This window comes from Zootermopsis nevadensis, unplaced genomic scaffold (assembly GCF_977971745.1).
Source record: "Zootermopsis nevadensis isolate Lab colony 2312 unplaced genomic scaffold, Znev_1.0 Znev_ptg000002l, whole genome shotgun sequence".
In the NCBI taxonomy this organism is placed as follows: Eukaryota; Metazoa; Arthropoda; class Insecta; order Blattodea; family Termopsidae; genus Zootermopsis; species Zootermopsis nevadensis.
This window is the reverse complement of record NW_028259134.1, coordinates 14,054,290-14,074,708: the sequence shown is the minus strand read 5'-3', so window position 1 is coordinate 14,074,708 and position 20,419 is coordinate 14,054,290. Positions and strand designations below refer to the sequence as shown.

At 41.1% G+C, this 20,419-nt stretch overlaps 1 protein-coding gene across 6 annotated transcripts in view; it reads right to left on the bottom strand.

The window, feature by feature from the left end:
* LOC110836620 (protein groucho-like) overlaps positions 1-20,419 on the bottom strand; it is a 166,001-nt gene that overhangs the window by 69,769 nt on the left and 75,813 nt on the right. For all 6 annotated transcript variants that reach the window (XM_087350319.1, XM_022078017.2, XM_022078021.2 and 3 more), the window contains 2 exons: positions 18,135-18,198; positions 5,565-5,609 (listed from right to left, as the gene is read on the bottom strand). In XM_087350319.1, coding sequence (XP_087206445.1) covers positions 5,565-5,609; positions 18,135-18,198 — 109 coding nt within the window. The remainder of the gene's footprint in view (positions 1-5,564; positions 5,610-18,134; positions 18,199-20,419) is intronic.

Genomic DNA, 20,419 nt, shown 5'->3' with positions numbered 1-20,419 from the left:
CACTAGGAATCCTGGTGAGGCACGGAAACGAAGAGGAAAGAGACGGAAAGAAAGGATAGCGAGAAACAGAAAAGTGTTTTGTCGGTTCTGTTTACCTCACTGTCGGTGGGTGAGGCATGGGAGGATCACGCGCGGATGTGCCTTAGGTATGGGGAGGGGGTGAAGTGGACAGAAGGACGAAGCAAGCGCGGGGACAGGATTTCAGATTAGCTTGGACTCAAAAAATCGATGCCACCGCTGCCCCCCGCCCCCCCGGGGAGGGGGGACGACTACTGGCGCCGTGTCATGGTCAAGAGGCGAACCAGGATATTAGAGCCTATACAGCAGGCTTTCTTTTTTGTGTAAGAACTGCATATATCTATGATGGTTGTCTTCTGGGTCGTAGCACCGCGTAGTCTGGCAGAAGTTTAGCAACATTTCAGAGATCCCTGCTGCCTCCATCAGCAGGAAATAAACCCATTTTCATGAAAAAGTATTTTACGTGCTCCCTGCGAATAAGTTTCATGGACTGGTGTTTCCCACTAGGAATGCGCAGCCTCACAAATAAGGTCATGCCAGTCAGTGCTATTGACAGTCTTAAAGTACAGTTTCGTCAATTACGTTTCAACCACCCTTCCTAAATCTGTAAAACTTTAAAACGTCCAAAATATATACCTGTATATAAAGATCATTTTCTGGAAGGTATTAATTTGCACAGCTGTCAGCAGGGCGATTAATACCTCACATATTAAATGACAGGATTACAATCAGACTATGGTTTAATGCAAACCCAATAACGTACTCTTGCGTACTGTCTTCGAGAAGGTGGTGGACATTTTCGCATTTGCTGTAAAGCTGTTCTGTTAGTTCTTCCTAAAAAATAATTATTAAAAAACACAACTCTTCTGTCTTGTTTTATTGACGTCATCAAAGCTTACAAATACTGCTGTTGTTAAGGTGCGTTCTGAATGAAACATCCTGTAAAAGGAACTTAACTCAATACAAAGAAGCTCAGAACTATAAAGACTAAGACGCTTTTCCATTGTATACTTACACCGCAATATAGATGCCACCAAGACAAATTAAAATAATTTTATTAGCTAATACTACGACGATTAAGTTAAGTTGTATGAAATAGGCAGGACTTAAGGAAAGAATAAAAGAAATGAAACATACAAGTGCAACAGGAAATCCTTTGGGAAAGAGACAAATTATGAGTTCTGAGTTTAAAATGGAGAAGGATATTGTTTGTAATCACCAAACACTGCAGATGTAACTTCTTTAAGAAAACAAGTACGGAGTACAATATTATGAAAGAACGCTCCACTAAATTTGGTGGGTTAAGAGCACTGACATTCAACAGGCTATTTATTCACCCTTCAATCATGAAACAATTCTGTTAGTTAATACTTTAACTCTGATAATCTACGAAGCAGCTGGTGTTTGTTCACAATGGGTCGCACCAACGACGGAGTGCTTTGAGGTTTTAAACACGACACTTTTCCCATAATACACTTGGCACTCTCAGAGCATAGGAAGAAAATTAATCAACTAAAATGACCCACATCAGAAAACATGTTCACTACAGTGACGTCCTCTGTAAAACATGTTTTAAAAACTGAGCCTAAAATAAATTAGAACCGAAGGGTCGGTACTGTTGAAACACTGTAAGCATTTTTTATATAATACGGACCATATTGCTTGCATGTAATGTATTATGTGCTGGTAATACTCTTCTACAAAAACTGTAAATACAATACTGAATATTCCCGAACCCACAGCACACATTGTACACGAGAGACATACAGCACGTAAACAGTGCTTCCTACTTTAAAACAGAGCGCGCCCAAATGATGAAACAATTCAAATAACACGAGCGTTCGGGAAGATGTGAAAGGAAGCGGTCGTGGGTTGTTCCAAGCATTATTCTGGCACGTTTGGATCGACGGAGAAAGATCACGATAAATACAAAGGATAATACTCCTGAACGAAATTCACACCCGCGACCTATAGAGTATGAAAAAATGCTAACCACTCCAATATTGATACTTGAATTTTTCTGACAAGGTGATCCCTAATTTAAGCGTGGAACTGAATTATTTTATCCGTTTCATTAAATATTAATAAAATCGAAATATGTTACGTCAACATTTTGGCTCAAACTATAAATAAATTAATACACAGACCAAATGTAAAATATTTATAAAACAGCAGAAATGAATTTCAGGTAATATGCCAGACTGATTACGTGTAATAAGAGTGAAAAGAAATAAAATAAATCGTACGCGACAGAAAAATAAATACTATTGTACATTAATATAAATAAGTGACACATCCTACATGAGAAAGACTTCAATAACATACCAAATTGGAAAACATGTAGTAAGAAACCAAACAGGAGGCGGTTGTTACGAAATTACTAAGACGACACAAAGGTGAATGAACAATAGTTCTTAAGCACGAGCCTAGTATTCGAATAGTATACGTGCAACCCTATAATAACGCATTTATACGTTCGACCATAAAATACCTGCTAGCACGTCTTTCAAACAGCGTTCAGCAACCGCTGTGCCGCCACATTGTTTCAGGTGCGCCGGCAGTTCTCATAAGAAACTGTATATTCACACGCCCCAGTAAAAAAGGCAATTCTTATCTTTCTTCAGCGACAGTTTTATCCAACATGTTTTGCTTCCATGCGCCTGCGCTCTTATAGAGCACACACATTTATAGCCACGCGTAGTTTTGTGCCCTCTTTTGAGGAGACGTTCTGTGGCATGTCTTTGAAAAACCAGGGTGTGCCGCGGAACGCTGATTCAAAAGCACTCGTAACAAATGCAGGCAGGGCATATGAATCTGGTGGGACAGCTCAGTCAGTGAAGTGAATGACTTAAAGGCTAGTGGGCCGGGGTGGATATGTAGGCCTCCTTTATCCACGGACGAACAACACGTCCCAGTGGACTCCAATGTCCATCCAGTATCCTATCGAATAGCTACAGGAGTCGAAGCGAAAATCTGACCAAACACCGCCACCTACAAGTATACTCTGTTGAAGATGTGTATGGGAAAGAAATAAACAGAGATGGTGAACAAGGAGAGGCATGTGACATGCGCAGTTCACATTGGTAAGGCGGGCGGGAAGCGAGGTACGCAACGAGAACAGCAATTTAGAGGCAGGCCTTCATTCCCGGATCTGGACTAACAGGATGTCAGTATGATACTGTTTGCTGGGCAATACACATCCTGAGCAGGCCTTAGCGCCAAAGTTTACAATGCGTGAAATCTATACTACCACGTCCAATATATCTGCCGCCATAACGTGTTGTTTTGCCGTAAGAAAACCTCAAACCTTCCCACATGCAATGATCATTTCAAGCTCGCGTATTCCCACCTCAGTTATAAGTATTCTACAACATTCCACAAATTGGTTAATGCCAGTCGTGCACTTTTACTGACACGCCCATCTAGTTTAACGACCCGACAGAGAACACAATTCCACCTAGGTCACGGGTTCAAACGGGATGATACTATCATAAAACAACTGGTAAAATCAGAACAATTCTCGATTACCTTTTCGTTTTTTTTCCCGGGGGTAACGGAGACGGGGAAATACAATGATAGCACACAATGAAAAGAAGTCTAATAATATTTAAACCCTTTGCGCGATTTGAGGATGCAATCCAAGAAATACGATCGAACACGTTGTCGTGAGGTCGGCTTTAAATTTAACGGAAGGAAAGGGAAGGGAGTAGTGGGAAGAAAGACGTTGGCAAGACTGCGTCCATGTCGCTTAATACGAGGCGGCTTCCAAATACAAGTTGCAAAGAGCTAGAAAACTTAACTTGCTGGCAGCCAAGTATCTCCGGTTTGTTTCCAGTTCTCACAGATACAGACCAAGGAAGGATATTCTTGGTTAACATGTGTTGCTTGTATTTTCGATCAAATTCCGGCACCTTTACGCCGGAATTAAACGGGATTCTGTTACATCTTCCGGAAAATGTTACGATAATAATTGGGCCCAATAAAATCATCTCGAAAGGGAAAACAGGAGAACAAACTTAAATGAAAACTTCCATTGTGCAAATCCCATGAATCCGTAGTTGCACCGTCAACGGCTGAATTACGAAAAAAGAACTGGTGTTAGAAAATCCTCCTATAACCTAGATACTTCCCTCGCAAATTTTGTATCTCTGAGACTAATAGAAAATCTGTGGATGCCGTTTCTTGTCAAACGTCAAGGCGCAGAAGGATGCGCGCTTGAGTTATTCCACCGATTAAGCTATACTAAAAACATCCAAGACAATCGGCATTACTAAAACATCTGAGACGGGAACAGATACGGGAATTTGAGGCTCTCACGTGACGTAGCAAAACTTGCTGAATAAGACCAGGATGCATGCTGTCCAGGAAAGTAATTTCATTATTCAGCAGGCAAACTTATCAGCTGGTTAAGAAATACTGGTATAATTACAGATCCCAGAGTTCCGTAACTCTACCCAAGGTCATTTCAATTCAGTTCGAATCTCCACAAGCTATTTCCTAAGATCTATTTTAATATCATCCCACCTACTCGCAGTCTAATCGGTGCTATTTCTTATGCATCTCCAGCTACCTTCCGACCCACAGTTCATTTTGCACTCACTTAAGACTAATATAAACAACTTCATTACGTGGTTTACACCATTATTCTGCTATTTTACCTCCTACAAGTTCGAATATTCTTCTCAGCGGTCTCCGGTGTTCGTTCAAAGTAAGAGACCGCCATGACCACTGAAATTGGCAAATTATTCTCCTCGGGTTTTCGAGGTACGTGATGTATTGGACAGTAACACGTTCCCCTATTCGTCCAAGTAAGTCCATCACCCCCTACTCACCATCCACTGCCTTCACCCCCACCCAAACTTTCAACCTGATGATACAACTGCAAAGTTTGTCTAAACGCTTGAAAGCCTTCAACATTCCTTGCGGCTTAATCCCTAAAAAGTCAAAGGTAAAAGTTACATTAATAGAGACAAAAGCTTTTCAAAGTTGTGAAGCTTCCTACAGAATAGTCTAAAATACGTACCCATGACAGAAGACAGTTTGTACTGGGGTTTTTTCAACTCGCGGTCCGTCGATGTTTTGTGTGCCCCGTGTACATTATCTGTAGCACATATAACGGGAAACAGTTACCTGGTGCCAGACAACGTGGCCCTGTGAGAAACCGATCCGTTTAAGAAAGTCAAACCAAAAACTGGGTCGTGTCTTACTGAACATTTGGAGCGATGCATACGAATACAACAACAACAAAAGTAGCACTGAAAAATTAGTAAAGCAAAAGTAAAGTGAAATAACTTACTGTGATTGTGTTAAGAAAAATTATTGAATCACATGTGAAAATGTTTGAAATAATCCGCCCAATTCTTGAGAGTTTGTAAACAACTATTCCCACTTACAAATAAGCAATCCGCAAGTCCACAAGAATGGTGAATGTAGCCCTAGAACTGGAAAAAAATTGAGTACCCATGACATGGTGGGTCTGTACCTTACCCGCGGTGGAACAGACAATGCTACAGGCTACTTACACCGTGCATGTACGCTATTCTTACCTGTTTGTGCATCTCCACGTTGAGGCCATATGACATCTCGTAATACTGCAAGCAAAACAATACAGCGAAATTAATGGAAGTATAAAAAAAACAACAACAACAACATTCGAGACTGCATTAAACCATCGTCAGAATCCTTCAGAATCGATTCATTTTACTGTATACACTCTGTTAAATAAAACAAGAATAACAAGGTAATGACAGGTACACACTCGTAACTCATTACGAATTACGAGGCTCCCAAATTATTTCCTTAAAATTAAATACGATATTCCTGGGCAAGTTCCCTTGTAGCCTGTAAATATTCAATTAGATGATTCTTAACAGCAGCATATCTAGAAGAGAGTTTTGACGAAGGGCGGGAATGAGAACGGTAACAGCAAACGTATTAAAGAAGCCGAGAATGTTGTTTAAAAATCGCCGACCTTTCAGGACCATCTCTGTCCCCATGACGAGAGCTAACATCCCGAGAAGAAAAACTATAATTTGGCGGTGCTATCCAGACGTAACTAAGAAGAATCATTACATAATCAGTAAGAATACTTAGTTATACGGCTTACATTCGACGCGAGCAGTTGATACAACGCTTTGCTAACCTGTTCGTTTTTGGGCCTACAGATGGGCTCAAGTAAACTATAACTTAAACTCTTTCACACGGAAGAACGCCATAGAAAATCATCTTTAAATTAATTTTTCTCTGGCAAATATAGTCTCCGCAATTTTGCCCACTTCATTAGCCTTGTTCATTTACTTCAAATAACATACTGTTAAAAGTTAATTACATTATAAGCACTGCACACGGCATGGTCGGAAAACAACCGTTTCCTTTCAGACCCAACTTGTTTAATATTTAACGCGTCCCAAAAATACTTCAAATAAAAGTCAAAGACAATAAAAATATGCACAAAACTTCATGTTCAGAGTCCCACCACCTCGGAAAATTGATACAATTCGACTTGAATTTGTGTAAAGTACGAGGTGCGATCGGAAAGTTTCAAGACTGCGCGTATAAAAACCCGTACACTTATCTCAGGTATTAAATTCATCTATCACCCTCGAAGTAGTTCCCCTGGGAGTGAACATAACGATCCCAGCGCCGCTGCCAAGCCTGGAAGCATCCCTGGAAATCTTTCTTTGTCAGCCTGTCAAGCACCATCTGCGATTCTGCCTGAATCTCTTCTATCGTCTCAAATCTCCTTCCCTTTAGCTGAATTTTCATCTTTGGGAAGAGGAAGAAGTCACACGGAGCTTAGAAAGGAAGTTGGGGTCGGTTCTTGCAAGATCTTTGAGCTCATGACAAACGAGAAGTCGATTCTGCTTCTGGTCCTCAGACAGGAGCCTTGGCACAAACTTGGCTGAGATGCGTCGCATGTGGAGTTCTTCCTTTAGAATCAGCTGACAGGTCCCATAGCCTATCCCAACAAAGTCGCACAAGTCGTTGATGGTACGACGTCGATCTTCGTAACATTTTCGGGCGTTGTGCTCGAAGATGGTCGTCCAGAACGCTCGTCATCATCGACAGAGGTTCGGCCATTTTTAAAACGTGAATGCCACACAAAAGTTGGTGCACGACCCATTGCGGACTCCCCAAATGCTTGCTTTAGCATTTCATAGGTTTCCGTAGCCGTTTTGGCGAGTCTTTGGCAAAATTTGATGCACACGCCATTCCGAAATCGCAGGAGGGTCGGTGTAATGCACTACCAGAACGCCCGTAACTAAGAAACAAATGCTAATTCGATGATGCCGGCTGGCACACTGATTCACTATGAATGTAGGCCGCACTCCCTAGCGGCAGAAGCTCGTACTACATCCGGTTCGCCCTCTATTGACACAGTCTTGAAACTTTCCGATCGCACCTCGTAGGAGTAATACTGAACCGATTCGAATCAAACCTACTACTCAGAAACCTGCGTTTAATCAGATGCAGACGTAAAGAAAGACGAGACTTTTAACTATGCGTTAATTCCATGTAACCATTAATTAGAACAAATAAATATATTCACATTGCACTGTCCTGACTCACCGACCTTCAGACCTACAAATACCATTCCTCTTTGTGTGTGTGTGAACGCACGCACATATTCCTAATACTTCAAAGAAAACAAAATATATGTTAAATTATTAGTCGGTTAATGCTGTCTAGCAAAATAAGTAAACCACAGAGTCTCTCTGGCAACGACTGGGTGAAATGCCAGGTTCATGAAAATTTAGGAAGGCGGTCGTGGTCTAATTTTAAGTACTATCCCGGCATATGCTTGTACAGACACAGACTAAGTCACGATAGCCGATCTAAGATTTGAACCTGGTACCTATGGAAAACGAAGCAAGAGTCCTAATCACTCATATGCAAAGTTCGGAGAAGGGTTACGTTGAAACGTGTCTTAGAGAAGTTGGTCGCGTACGTGTGAACTGCATTAACAAGCTCACAACAGCATTCGATGTGTGTCTTATGAAGAAGGCGATAAATATTCAGAATTCTTTACCCACCGAGAAACCACGAACGTTTCAAAAATGGCTCTGTTAGGTAATGATGGCAATCTGACTTCAATACTAGAGACGCCCACCAATATTCATTTCGGAGATCTTTTTACTTCACACTATTGTATCTACTAGTCGCGAGGCAGAAGTCTACACTCTAGTCGTGACTGCTAGTCAGTTATGTGACAGCACTGTAACGATGTGTCCAGTATCAGTAACATATATTTTTCACTGGACAGGGTCCTACCACATTCAATCGTTAACGTCTAAAATTTTGGGGTGAACCAAAAGTATTGCTAACATTGGAGTCCGTCCTACATTTTCTCTAACGCTTACATTCATTTCCGAAGCCACATTTTTTCCTGATGATAACCAACCCTAAAAAAATCTTTCACGAGAAAAAAAGTATTCTGCGCGGTGAATTATTTCCGTTCCATCGGTTCTCAATTTTTATAATAAAAAAGTACATTGCCCATCAATTTTAAAGCTACCAATATTCACAGAACGCAATAAAAATTACCATAGCCGATTCTGCGAATTCCACGACGCAAAAAAAAAATACATAGTACCGTCATACTAAAACCCCCAACCCTCGAATCCACTTTCCAAATGAGAACCCTGACATGTTCTCTAAAAATACTCTCACCTCTCTCTCTCTTTTTTAAATGTTGAGATTATAAAATTGAAAAGGGAATGACGCCCTCGTATTTCAGAAAGGAAGGCGGGTGGCAGGCTCTAAACCTACGTAATCGATAGCAGTGCGGCAAGGCCGGAATTGACGAGAGCGAACTGGGCTAGTGTCAATAAGGGACTCATGGGAAGGTAAACCCGACGATACCCTCTGCAGGGGTGTACGAACAGCAACACAGACGCGACAATAAAATTCGCGGGGGGGGGGGGGGGGGGGGCGACCGACCGACCAACCAACAACCGAAATTCACAGGTGTGGAAACAAGCCACGTTACGTTTTGTAGGGGTCTACGACGAAGGAATAAAAATATATGACAAGCTACGCTATAAGGATGTACATGTAACATGAGTAGAGAAAGTTAACTCGTGTACGAAACCTCTAAACAACGAGGAAAACACCTCGAACTCAACAGGACTGAAAAACGACTGATACACTGTGTACGGGAGTGCAAAGTGCAGGAGCAGGTCGGACTCTCGTGGAAATCAAAAATCCATGATAAGCGGTACGAATCTGCAATTACAGAAACGCGAAAACCGAAATTAATAAAAAATAAATCTGCACTGCGCAGGGGTGTACAAATCCTCCCACAAGAACAACTAGCTACACGGAACAGAAGCGAAGCGAATAGTTGCTCACCTAGTCAACAAAGTCCCCGCCTTTATGGGACCTGAAAGTTCATTGTTGTAATCAAAAACAAACAGCACCGGTCTCTGTCCTGAGATATATGAACACATTTCGCACTCACCCAACCTATTTCTTTATTATACATTTTAATATTGTTCTTCCGTCTACATTTAGATGTCCATGCCGACATTCCGACTGAACTCCTACATACACTTCTCATCTCTCCCATCCGTGCTGTATGCCTTGCCACTCTAACCCTTCCTTTGATGATCCCAAAAATATTATGTGAATAATTCGAAATGTGGATATTCTGGTGAGATTTCAGTTTCTCACTGAAGCAAGAATGAAGATGACTGTCTTCTGAAAAGAAGAAACTGACCGACGTTTCAGAGGCGCTCACTGCCTCCATCATGAAGGGGATGATCAATCTAACGATGTAGGCGGTAAGCACCTCAAAAACGTCGGGCAAATTTCTAGAGACTACGCGTCGAACATATCAGAAGATACGTACGGAGCTCCTTACTGCAACAAACAAGATCAACACCTGTAAAAACAAATCATACGGAATAAAAAGCGCGATAGTTAGTGCAGAATGTTCAAGTGTCTGGTATGTAGTCTACGGCACAGCCACAAAACGATCTGCAGGCTTACGAAAAGTAAAACGCGACCCGTAAGAACAAGCGAACCAACCGAGTCAGCTCAAACAATGGGCACGCTTTGGTTTACTGGATCGTTCAGTGGGTTAGTAACCTACAGGTTAACGAATGCACTGAACTGGGAATAGAGGGAACAGTTTCCGCAACTAGAACTCCCAGCATCCGCGTAGGATACAGCTTCTGCACAACCCGCGTCAACGGCCTAGCGATAAGATGACCTTGACATGAGTGTAACGGAGGATGCAGAGAAATTCTATCCAGTCTCTTCGTACTTGGGTCCCAATGGATATGCACTGTATCGGTCCCCAACGATGCGAATGATGGATGAGTATTATCATTGGTAAATTAATGGTCGACAGCGTAAAATCAAGATACTGGATGAATACGTGGGATGCCCAGGGCCTGAAACGGCCCCAGCGATGGGAAGCCGACGTCTAAGCGCCTTAGCTATGGCGCGGCCAAGTCTCTTATACGCCAATTTCAGTAACTCATTACACAAGTCTCAACACTAAGTAGATCCTTGCATATGACAATCAGCTGGGAACCAATGCTCTCTAACGCAGTAGCATTACAAATCAACAAATCGTTGTGAGAGGGCATCTACAACGTTCTGTTCGTTGAACTATAAAATACCAATGACACGTGGCTGAGAGCGGGACGGGGTTTTCGAAACAGTTCTGTGATTGGCATAAAGCATTTAAATGGCACCCACTCTAATTCTTTTCATATACAAATTATTCAAGTCGACTGTGATCAGGAGTTCACAGCAATGCTTCGAATTTGTTTAAAAAAATTGTCTTTTGAGTTAACTGCTCTCGATGCACAAAGTGAATGCGAAACTGGCGCGAGGTAACTGAACGCCACAGATCAAAATCTTCGTCAGTTTAAAGATTAATGTTATAGCACAGGCCTGTACGGGCAGGAATCATAACAGCCAGAAAATTCTTAAGGTAAAAGGGTTTTCCGTACGTGATTTAAATCCAACACTGAGTACAAATAATTACAACTAACTTGCACGGAACGAGGTTGATAAATGTCGTCGGTTAGCCGATGCCAGGTCATACGAGTTTACGAAAAGAAAAGAGAAACTTCTCGGAAAGAGCTCGTAAATCAGATTAGTGAATTTACAATACGTTTATACAATTTACACACGAAATTCATGTTGAAGTGAGCGTTTTAATACATTACTGGTAATACAAATTGTATTTATATAGGCTGACAGGCAACTGCTGCTTGGTGATCACATGCTGTTAAGTGATTATGAAAAGATCCGTTGTGGTATACATATTATAAAACTGCACCAGAGTTACCATGAGGGAATATGAAAAATCACGAAAAACTTCCGTCAGTGTAGACTCTATCTGGGTACAAAATCGAACCTGGTTATCTACAATAAACAAATAAACAAGCAAGAGCACTACATAAGTACGTTTTGCCACTGAGCAAGACGAAAGGAGACATTCAACGGAGTCACTGTGCGTAATGACGTAGTATCTGATGAAGGCCTATTAAGTCAACAATCAATAAATCAAGGAGGCGGTTACGAAATCCCCTAGCAGAAAACCTACAGCCATGTGTTTAAAGGGACTATTACGAGATGTGAAACAGAACGTCAAAGATGCAGAACTCTCACAAATCTAAATTGACAATTATCTTTAAAAAACAAACAGTTTAGGAATCGTACTTCGATCTGCCAGTATAAGATCTTTGGAACAAAACAGACAAGGCTTCCTTAACAACACGTATCTTTTTATTTCACTAGTATTTCCAGCAAGATAATTAACAAAATCGACTGGACATTCAGGAACCTTCGAATGGAGTTTTCAAACCGTGGTTAAGTCAAGAATCACCATAATAACACGAGTGTAAAGACGTGTACTGGACCGACAGGCAATTTTTTCAGAATTAATGTTTAATGCCATCGAAACTTTGTTATACAGTCCCGCATAACAATAGTCAAGCGTATGCAGTCTTTATTTCGTACTGTAGCAGGCGTTCTTTTTAATCCCTTCCTCCATCCTCCGCTTTATTCCATATCTTCATTTCTGAATGCTACCATACTCCATTACAATGTCTTTAGAAAGGCTACATACAACCAATCTAGCAAATGGCTCTTAGTCGGTTTATTCACAGCACCCATTATAGTGGCGCTATATTTCCACACCAAGTGCTTGAAAGAAATTCAGCCAAAGAGACTTACGTACTTCGCCTCCTGCCTTACCACTGTCAATCTAATGTCATCGAGTTCATATGGGTTCAGAGTCAACAACAGTCGTGTGGCTGTGAAATACATACGTCATTTGCCCATCCTTATTCCTACTCTGTGTTTATTTCCGCTCCATACGTATCCTCAACAGAGCACAGATGGTAAATGTTCTCCTAAACAAGTGCTGCTCCTATAAAATGAAACTAAGGAAGCAAAAGGATACGAAAAAAAGTACAAGATCATTCCCCGGTCAATTTCAACGGGCCTTTCATGCTCAACAACTCTTCGACCGATCACCGCTACAATGACTGGCAGGTAACGGGAAACCTTCGTTAATTTCTCATTCGACGTCACATAACCTACGCAACTGACACAGAATCGTTAAATAAACCATGGCATCAATGAGAAATAACAGTCATCTGATAACCCCGAGTAACATCACCGTATTTCGCCCGACTGCTACGAATCAGGTTGAGTTATATGAGGGCACGGTCCTCTGACAACTATGAATTATTGATTATCTATAGCACACGTGGCATGTCCTGTTTTCTTAAAAGACGTTATGCAATTGCTGGCTTAGTGCACTGAATAATTCACACGCATTGTGTTTGGACCGCAGGTGTCAGTCTTTGATTATTTACCGTCGTTTTTCCAACCTCATAGGTCACACAACGTTGTATAGAAAGATTATAGCCTAAAGAAAACAATAAATGTTTACTTTTTGTGGATAACATGGACGAAGTACGAATTTTTCTGTACTAAATCAGATACGTTGATCTTAAAAATCAGAGTAAAACATTTTTAACGCCCAGTTTTGTTTTGTTGTCCCCTAATTTTTAATTTATTCAAAAATTTTGAACCCACGTATCACCTATTATGCAGTCGGAAATATGGATGTTACATGATCGAGATTAAACTTAGAAACACTATTAAAACATCACAGGTTCACATTATGGTTGCAAAAACAACAGAATCACAAAGAAACGCACATAAATAAAGACCACGTATTTAGAATCCACTAATAAAACGTCATAATATCCCATTATGGCTCACAAACATAACAAAAGCCTAAAAAATATGAAAGAAGAAAGAGAGAAAATTTCTACTCTTATTCTAAAATAATTCACAGAAAGGTATTCTCCCTTATTTGAATTATGTTACCTTCCCTTTCTCATTAATGTTTTATCTAAACTATGACGTGATGCGATCGCCTTGATGATGGAGACAGTAAGGACCTCTGAAACGTCGGTAATTTTCTACCGACTACACGGCGCAACAACCCAGAAGACAGAAATCTTCATACTCACCGCCGTGAAAACCTCAAATCATACGCAGTAACATCTTACATCGTATTCGGAATGTCGCGGGTTTAAACACCAGTCCTGAGACGGGTACTCCTGAGGTTTTTCGGTTTTTTTTAAATCATTTCATGGGACAGCAGGTCTTTACTAAAACAGACGATGACCGCTTCCTTCCACACCCCGTCCAGTCCTCTCACAAGCATCATATCAATTGACGATACGCCTATATGACATATCCAGTTACACAAACGTCGTTAAATAACCTACGACGACGACTCCTACATGGAGCCTGTGCTGCCAAGGTGTAGACGGGTCACCGTGTACTCCAATTCTAGTTTGATTAGCGTGTAATTGACAACGAGAGCGTGTGCCAGTCACATGTCATGCATGGGCTTCCCCTACCCAACCAAGCCTTAGGCAACCCATTGTTACTCGCCGATCCACTGGAAGACAGAAGAGCAGCAGCCAGCAACTGCTGCAGTCACATCGGTTGCAGTAACGAGCGAGAGGGCGGAAACCAATCCCACCCCACGCCTACTCCCAAACGTTCTCTTCGGTCAAAAGCAACAGCTGAAACGGCACCTCGACACAGGTTATGGCAACTCGCTCCCGATTTCAATTGGCAGACTGAATGATTAACAACGTATCATGCGGAAATCCGGACTGAGATTCAAACCGTGTACCTCACGAATGCAAATGTAGCCGCGTTACCACTGCTCAGCAGTTCTCTCAAATAGGCCTACACATTTCTTGTCAATGACCTGTTAAGTTCGTCCGTCCTCATTTGTAATACATGCATTCTGATGTTATTAAATACCGTCTATAACCTAGCAAATATAGTTTTGAATCATAAAAAATCACCGTCAACTCACCCTTATTTTTATTAAAACGTTAATCACTCCACTACATGTTCAGACCTATGTTATCATCTTCAGATGATTTTCTTAGTTTCAAGGATGCTCAACGAAACATACTCGTATGCTGGTTTTAGCTTCACCGAGAATCCAAAACGTCAGCTTTACACAGAAAAAAATTATGGGCTTCCTATTGGTATGTGGGTGTAGTTAAGAGTTCTCTTCAAAAGTTAACATAAAAGAAGATAAAAAAACTAAACTTAAATCATCTTAAAACTGGTATTATTTGTTGGAACAAGTTGGAGACTTATGTCGCAGTGCCGTGTAAGGTCACGGGTTTCACCGGTACAATTTTACGTGGACAGCTTCAATATTGTTCTCGAGAAACATAAGGAAGGATTAATTGTATAAGATTGGTGTGAAGTGTTATTTTGTGTGGAATGAAAATGTAATTGTACACTATGAAAATTATGATATAGGCCAGCAGTCGCGAGAAAAATCTTTCCAGTTTTCTGGGATCTGATTGTAGCTGTTACGACATTAGTTTAAATAACTTTAAATTCTGTAACAAAAATTATCTTTTAACTTAAAACGTAGGCGTAGATCGGTGAGCGATACCTAAATAATATCAATTTTAAGTCAATATCACAAGTCATATCACAGCACGTAGCTCCTATCTTGCCACAAGACTTGTGGATACGGCAGTGTAATTTGAAGGGTGTGGAGAGTTTGCATACGTTCAGGGTTAATTAAACGAATTATAACATCGCATGTTATACATTATATCACAATTTCAAATTAAATAGCTACAGCAGCATATCTTTAATAATTTGGAAGGGGCTTTTCTAAAACACTCATCTTAGGAAATCTCTGATTTTAAATTATCGGTTGGATTAATTATCCTTATAAACACACAATACAGGTTTTGATGCTGTCATGCCAACCAAATGCAATTACATCTTCTTTGGCAATCAACCTGATTCCCAACTTTTCCCCGATCGCCCGACAAGGATTCACCGCTCATAAATGACTTAAATTATTCACAGACACTGTCTCAACTGCAGAGGTTTAACACTGTCGAATGAGATTGCAAGATAAGCCATGAAGAGTGAACAGGCAAGGATTTGGAACGATAGATACTTTACTCATTTACAGGTACTACTCCGACGCTGACCTGCAATGACACAGCAAATCCTCCGGGACGGCACTCCAACGAGACGTGATTCGATACTGGGACCTCCTAAATACGAAACACGAATCCTACCTACACCATGACATTCGATACCACAACCCTGTAGCTTATCACAACTTCACAACGCGTTACACAGCACAAGTTATAATTAACTACAGCACACCGCACGACGGGAAATACGTGTGGGTAGACCAATGATCTAATCTTCCACCAAATGTCGACAATGAACGGCAAGTAATCGAGAGATGTTTCACTCCCGCAATGGGCAATTCTTTTTTTAACTACATGGAGAAGAACTATTCTATTTAATTCAGACGCTTACGTTCAACCGATCAAGAAATTGTCCGTATTTTATGGAACACGAAGGATCATTCCGTTCTCACAAAGTCCGCCAATTGTCTCTATCCGGAGCTACATGGATCCTGTCCACACCCTATTTCTTTCAGACCCACGACAAAATACAGGCCAAGTAGGCATTCTGCTTCGAATCCGTAAAAGAAATCATAAGCCTGTGGTACTCGGCGGAATATTTTACAGTACTGGCTTCGTTACATATCATGATGAAATGGCTGTGTAAGTGAAGGAAGAGCTAGTTTGTGGCACTAAGTAGTCTGGTAGGAGTTTACCGACGATCCAGAGGTACTTCCTACCGCCATCACCAACCTGATGATGGCGGCAGCAAAAACCTCTAACACGATGGACAACTTCCACCAGTTGTCTACAAGGAACAACCCAGAACCAGAAGACAGGAATCTTCACCCTCGTCTCCGTGAGCACTTAAAATATCAGGAAGATACGCATAATTTGAAGCAAAATAACTGCAATATCAGAACAATTCATCAAGTTAACTTATGCACGTAAGTTCAGTGACTTGATCTGACAACTGCCAATACGCACAATGAAAGACTTAAAGTAGGTAAGAAACACTTCTTGTGCTACCAACACTAAGACAAAACTATTGATGTTTGTGTGAGATGAGGTTTACACGGCGGTAAGGATGATGTTTATCTGTGTTTTGGCGTCGTGTAGAATGTCTCCAATTTCAGAGAGACCATCTACTTACAAGTGCGCCATCATTCTGTGCACCTTTCACTACTTAATGTCCTGTACGATCTACTTACATTAACAATGATGCATACCAAACCTAACACGTTATACGAAACAGATCGATAATGACTACACCTAACATGTTACGCGTTATACAAAATAGATCGATACTGATTACACCTAATACGAGGCTCGTCCTTAAAGTAAGTTTCCCTGGGGCCGTTTACAGAAACAAAACACAGTTTCATGGAAATATTTATTGCAACAGATACAGCAAGTGTCCAGCTATTTTTCAACATATTCGCCACCGGAATTGAGACATTTGTCATACCGTGGGACCAACTTTTGAATACCTGTGTCGTAGAAGTCTGCCGCCTGGGATTGGAACCACTGTGTGACAACCATCTCCGCCTCTCTGTCATTCTCAAAACGCTGACGCTGACCGGACAGGAATTTCTTGAGGTGTAGGAAAAGATGGAAATCACTGGGAGCGAGGTCCGGGCTGTAGGGTGGATGATTAAACACCTCCCAGCTGAACTCCTGCAGGAGACTTGCTGTCCGTCGAGCCGTGTGCGGCCTAGCGTTATCACTTACCGCACTTCACAGTCGGCGGGAGCTGGAATAAGAACCTCCATCTTCAACAGCTGCAACGATGCTATTGTGAGAACGCGGGAAGTACCGTTAGTGCATGCGCCATGCTACGTCATTGCTCTATCACGTACGCACAGTCGCTTCGCGCAATATAAGGTTTGCTAGCTGTGGGACGAGTGGGAAACTTACTTTTGGGACGCGCCTCGTATGTTACACTTTACACGAAACAAAGATCGATACACGTAACATGTTACACGATAAATAGGTTGTAATCAATTAAACGTAACACGTTACACGAAAAATACTTCGATGCCGATTACAGCCATCACATAAGAAAGACTCAACTGATAAATACGAACATGATAACCTTTATATCTCAGTGATATCCACATATATCACTTGCTTTATCAATTAATGACTGCGCATTATGTTGACAGTGTATTTATGGGTTTCATGCGATTAAGTAAACTACAATTATTTCCTTAGACAGCACTAAGCAATTTGTCTTTGTAATGGAGACGCATTTTATTTGAGGTAGGAACTATTTTTTTATATTATTTTGACAAGCTTCGACTACAAAGGCTTAAACCAAAGACTGTTCGACAATGGTTATACCTAACACGTTACATGAAAAATAGGTCCATAATAACCTAACACGCTACAACTCATTATTCTTCATGAATTACAATGATATTTTGGAACCTATATTATACATGTTTTATGTGCCACGAGGCATTTCGCATGGTTACGAGCACAACGTATACACGCGGCACTGCCTTGTTTCCTTTTACAGACTTCTCCAAGCGTATTTGAACAACCCTCCTTCAGCTTTCTCGCCCTTTCGCAGCCACAACTTTTTATTATGATTTAATTACTGTGACGATATGTCTTGTGTGTTGGCACCCCTGATTAAATTACAGCAGTACTCACCATGACGTAGTGGCGTTGCATCTCGGTCTTCTCGCTTGCAAGTTTCTCACACTCCAGTTTCAGCCTGAAACAAGTGATCAAGCCATGTATCAAGAGAGCCGTGCCTTGTGGTAACACCCTTGTCTATAGCTACCCCACATCACCTCACCGCACCTACCTGCTCAATTTCAAGCACGTAAATTCCATACACATGGACTTGGAACGGGTCTGACCGGATGTATAAAATTCAGGACTTTTAGCACAGACCTATATAAACTGGCAACACCAAAATACAAAAGTTTAACAAGATAATTCACAGTAAGTCAGAAGAGGGAGGGCATTACTCTACCGATGTTTTCTTAACAGTCAGTGGAACACCCATTAGCACGACCTTGAAGCGGCCAGAACCTCTAAAGATATCTTGATAGTACAATCCCAGAATAGCAGAGTAGAGTCAGAAGTGACTTATTAGTCTGGATGATGGAGGTTCCACCATTTTTTCTCGATACGTTGTTTTATATTTTCCACTCAACAGTTCTTTGGGAATTTTTATGATTTCATCTGCAGTGTGATATAGGAATGTGTCTGATATTTGTTATGAACTCACGAAACAAAAGCTCGTTTCGAATAATTAACAACTCGTCACAACCTCACAGCGCCCGACGCAGTTAACTTATTTATTTATTATATTATTTAGTGTTCTGTCTGACGACAGGTCCATATGAACAGGATCCTTCCATCCTTTTCTCGGACTGGGACCTGTTCATATACGTTCTTGGCAGATGATCCAGAATTGGTTTGCCATTGCCTTCTTCTGTGTGTGAATGGAGTAATTGTTGGAAGCCCCCGGAGGAAAACCCCGTGTTGCCTAGACCACGGCCTTGCCCAACACAAGTTATAAATTCGGGCACCGCCGGGAATTGAACCCGAGACCCCAGGATTACAATGCCAGCGTTCAAACAGCTAGACCACCGTGCCACATCTTAATGTTGCCATAATTGACAGGTTCGATAACATCTTCAACTAAGGCACTTAAATATTAATAAAACTTTTTCAAAACTTTATATCTAAAAACATCCAAAGTAGTAAAATAAACCAGTCAACCATACATGCAACCCTTTTCAACACATGCGTATTATTTCTTGTCCACTGATAAGGAGTTTAATTATAGTTGCTCTCGACTTTACGGTACTTGAGATTTCAATTAAATAGCTTTCTATAGACCGAGCCTTATCAATACACACAGCGGCAACACAAAACAAATGCCATGTTTCAGGGATTCTCAGAGAGATTGTATTGAGTGATCACTACAATATAATGGCAAAAGGCCAAAGCCATTTAACATTATCTGACCTCAGGAACGCGATCAAAGTTTAAACAATGATCTATGTGTATTGCACATGAATTGGTATCCTATCAGCATTTAATGCATTTGAACAAAATCAGCAACTTATGAAGAAAATAAAAAATCCAATAATTAAAATTGTCTGTGGTGTTTTCGAACTGCGAAGACCACGATCGACATCTTCATCTTTGATAACATAAAATTCAATAATGAAAATTTTATTCAATTCAAGAGAAATAAAACTGTGAAATTAAAATGGCTGTCTTCTGGGTTGTAGCGCCATGTGGTCTGTTAGAAGTACCGACGTCTCAAAAATCCTTGCTGCCTCCATCATCAGGGCTATACAGAAAAGGTCTCTGAAACTTCTACCAGACTACACACATTACAACCCAGAAGACAACCAACATCGTACTCGAACGATGTACGAACCTGAAATCCTACAAACTATGAAATGCCTGAAGACAATGACAGAAGAAACACCCTTCCTCCACCAAAGCACAAGTGGTAGTGATGATATTATCAGTTGTGAAAACATTAACCTTGTCGAATATCTGTTGCCTATACAACCGTACGATATGCAGCAGTAATAATCGAAGAAAAGAAACGCATTTGGGAACAAAGTGTAGTGTTCCACTAGCTGTTTAGCCGCTGCCACAGGTTCATCCTATTCGAGAAGCACTCTCACACTGGACACATGCTAGTGAAACTGGTAATAGCATTACAGCCATCAAACGGAAAGAGCGTGCGAGGACTGTTCCACCAAGTGCCGGTTCTCCGCACACGGAACACACTTAACACGTTTAACACACAGTAAGACACTTAGGTGCGATGTTAGGTTATCGCGGCGACGAGAATGAACATCGCAGTCTTCAAGGATGTAGCAAAGCGTATTCCGGTAGATAATGAAAAAAACATTTCAGAAAAACTTTTTGTCTCTCAGGAATCCCGATGATGGGGGCAG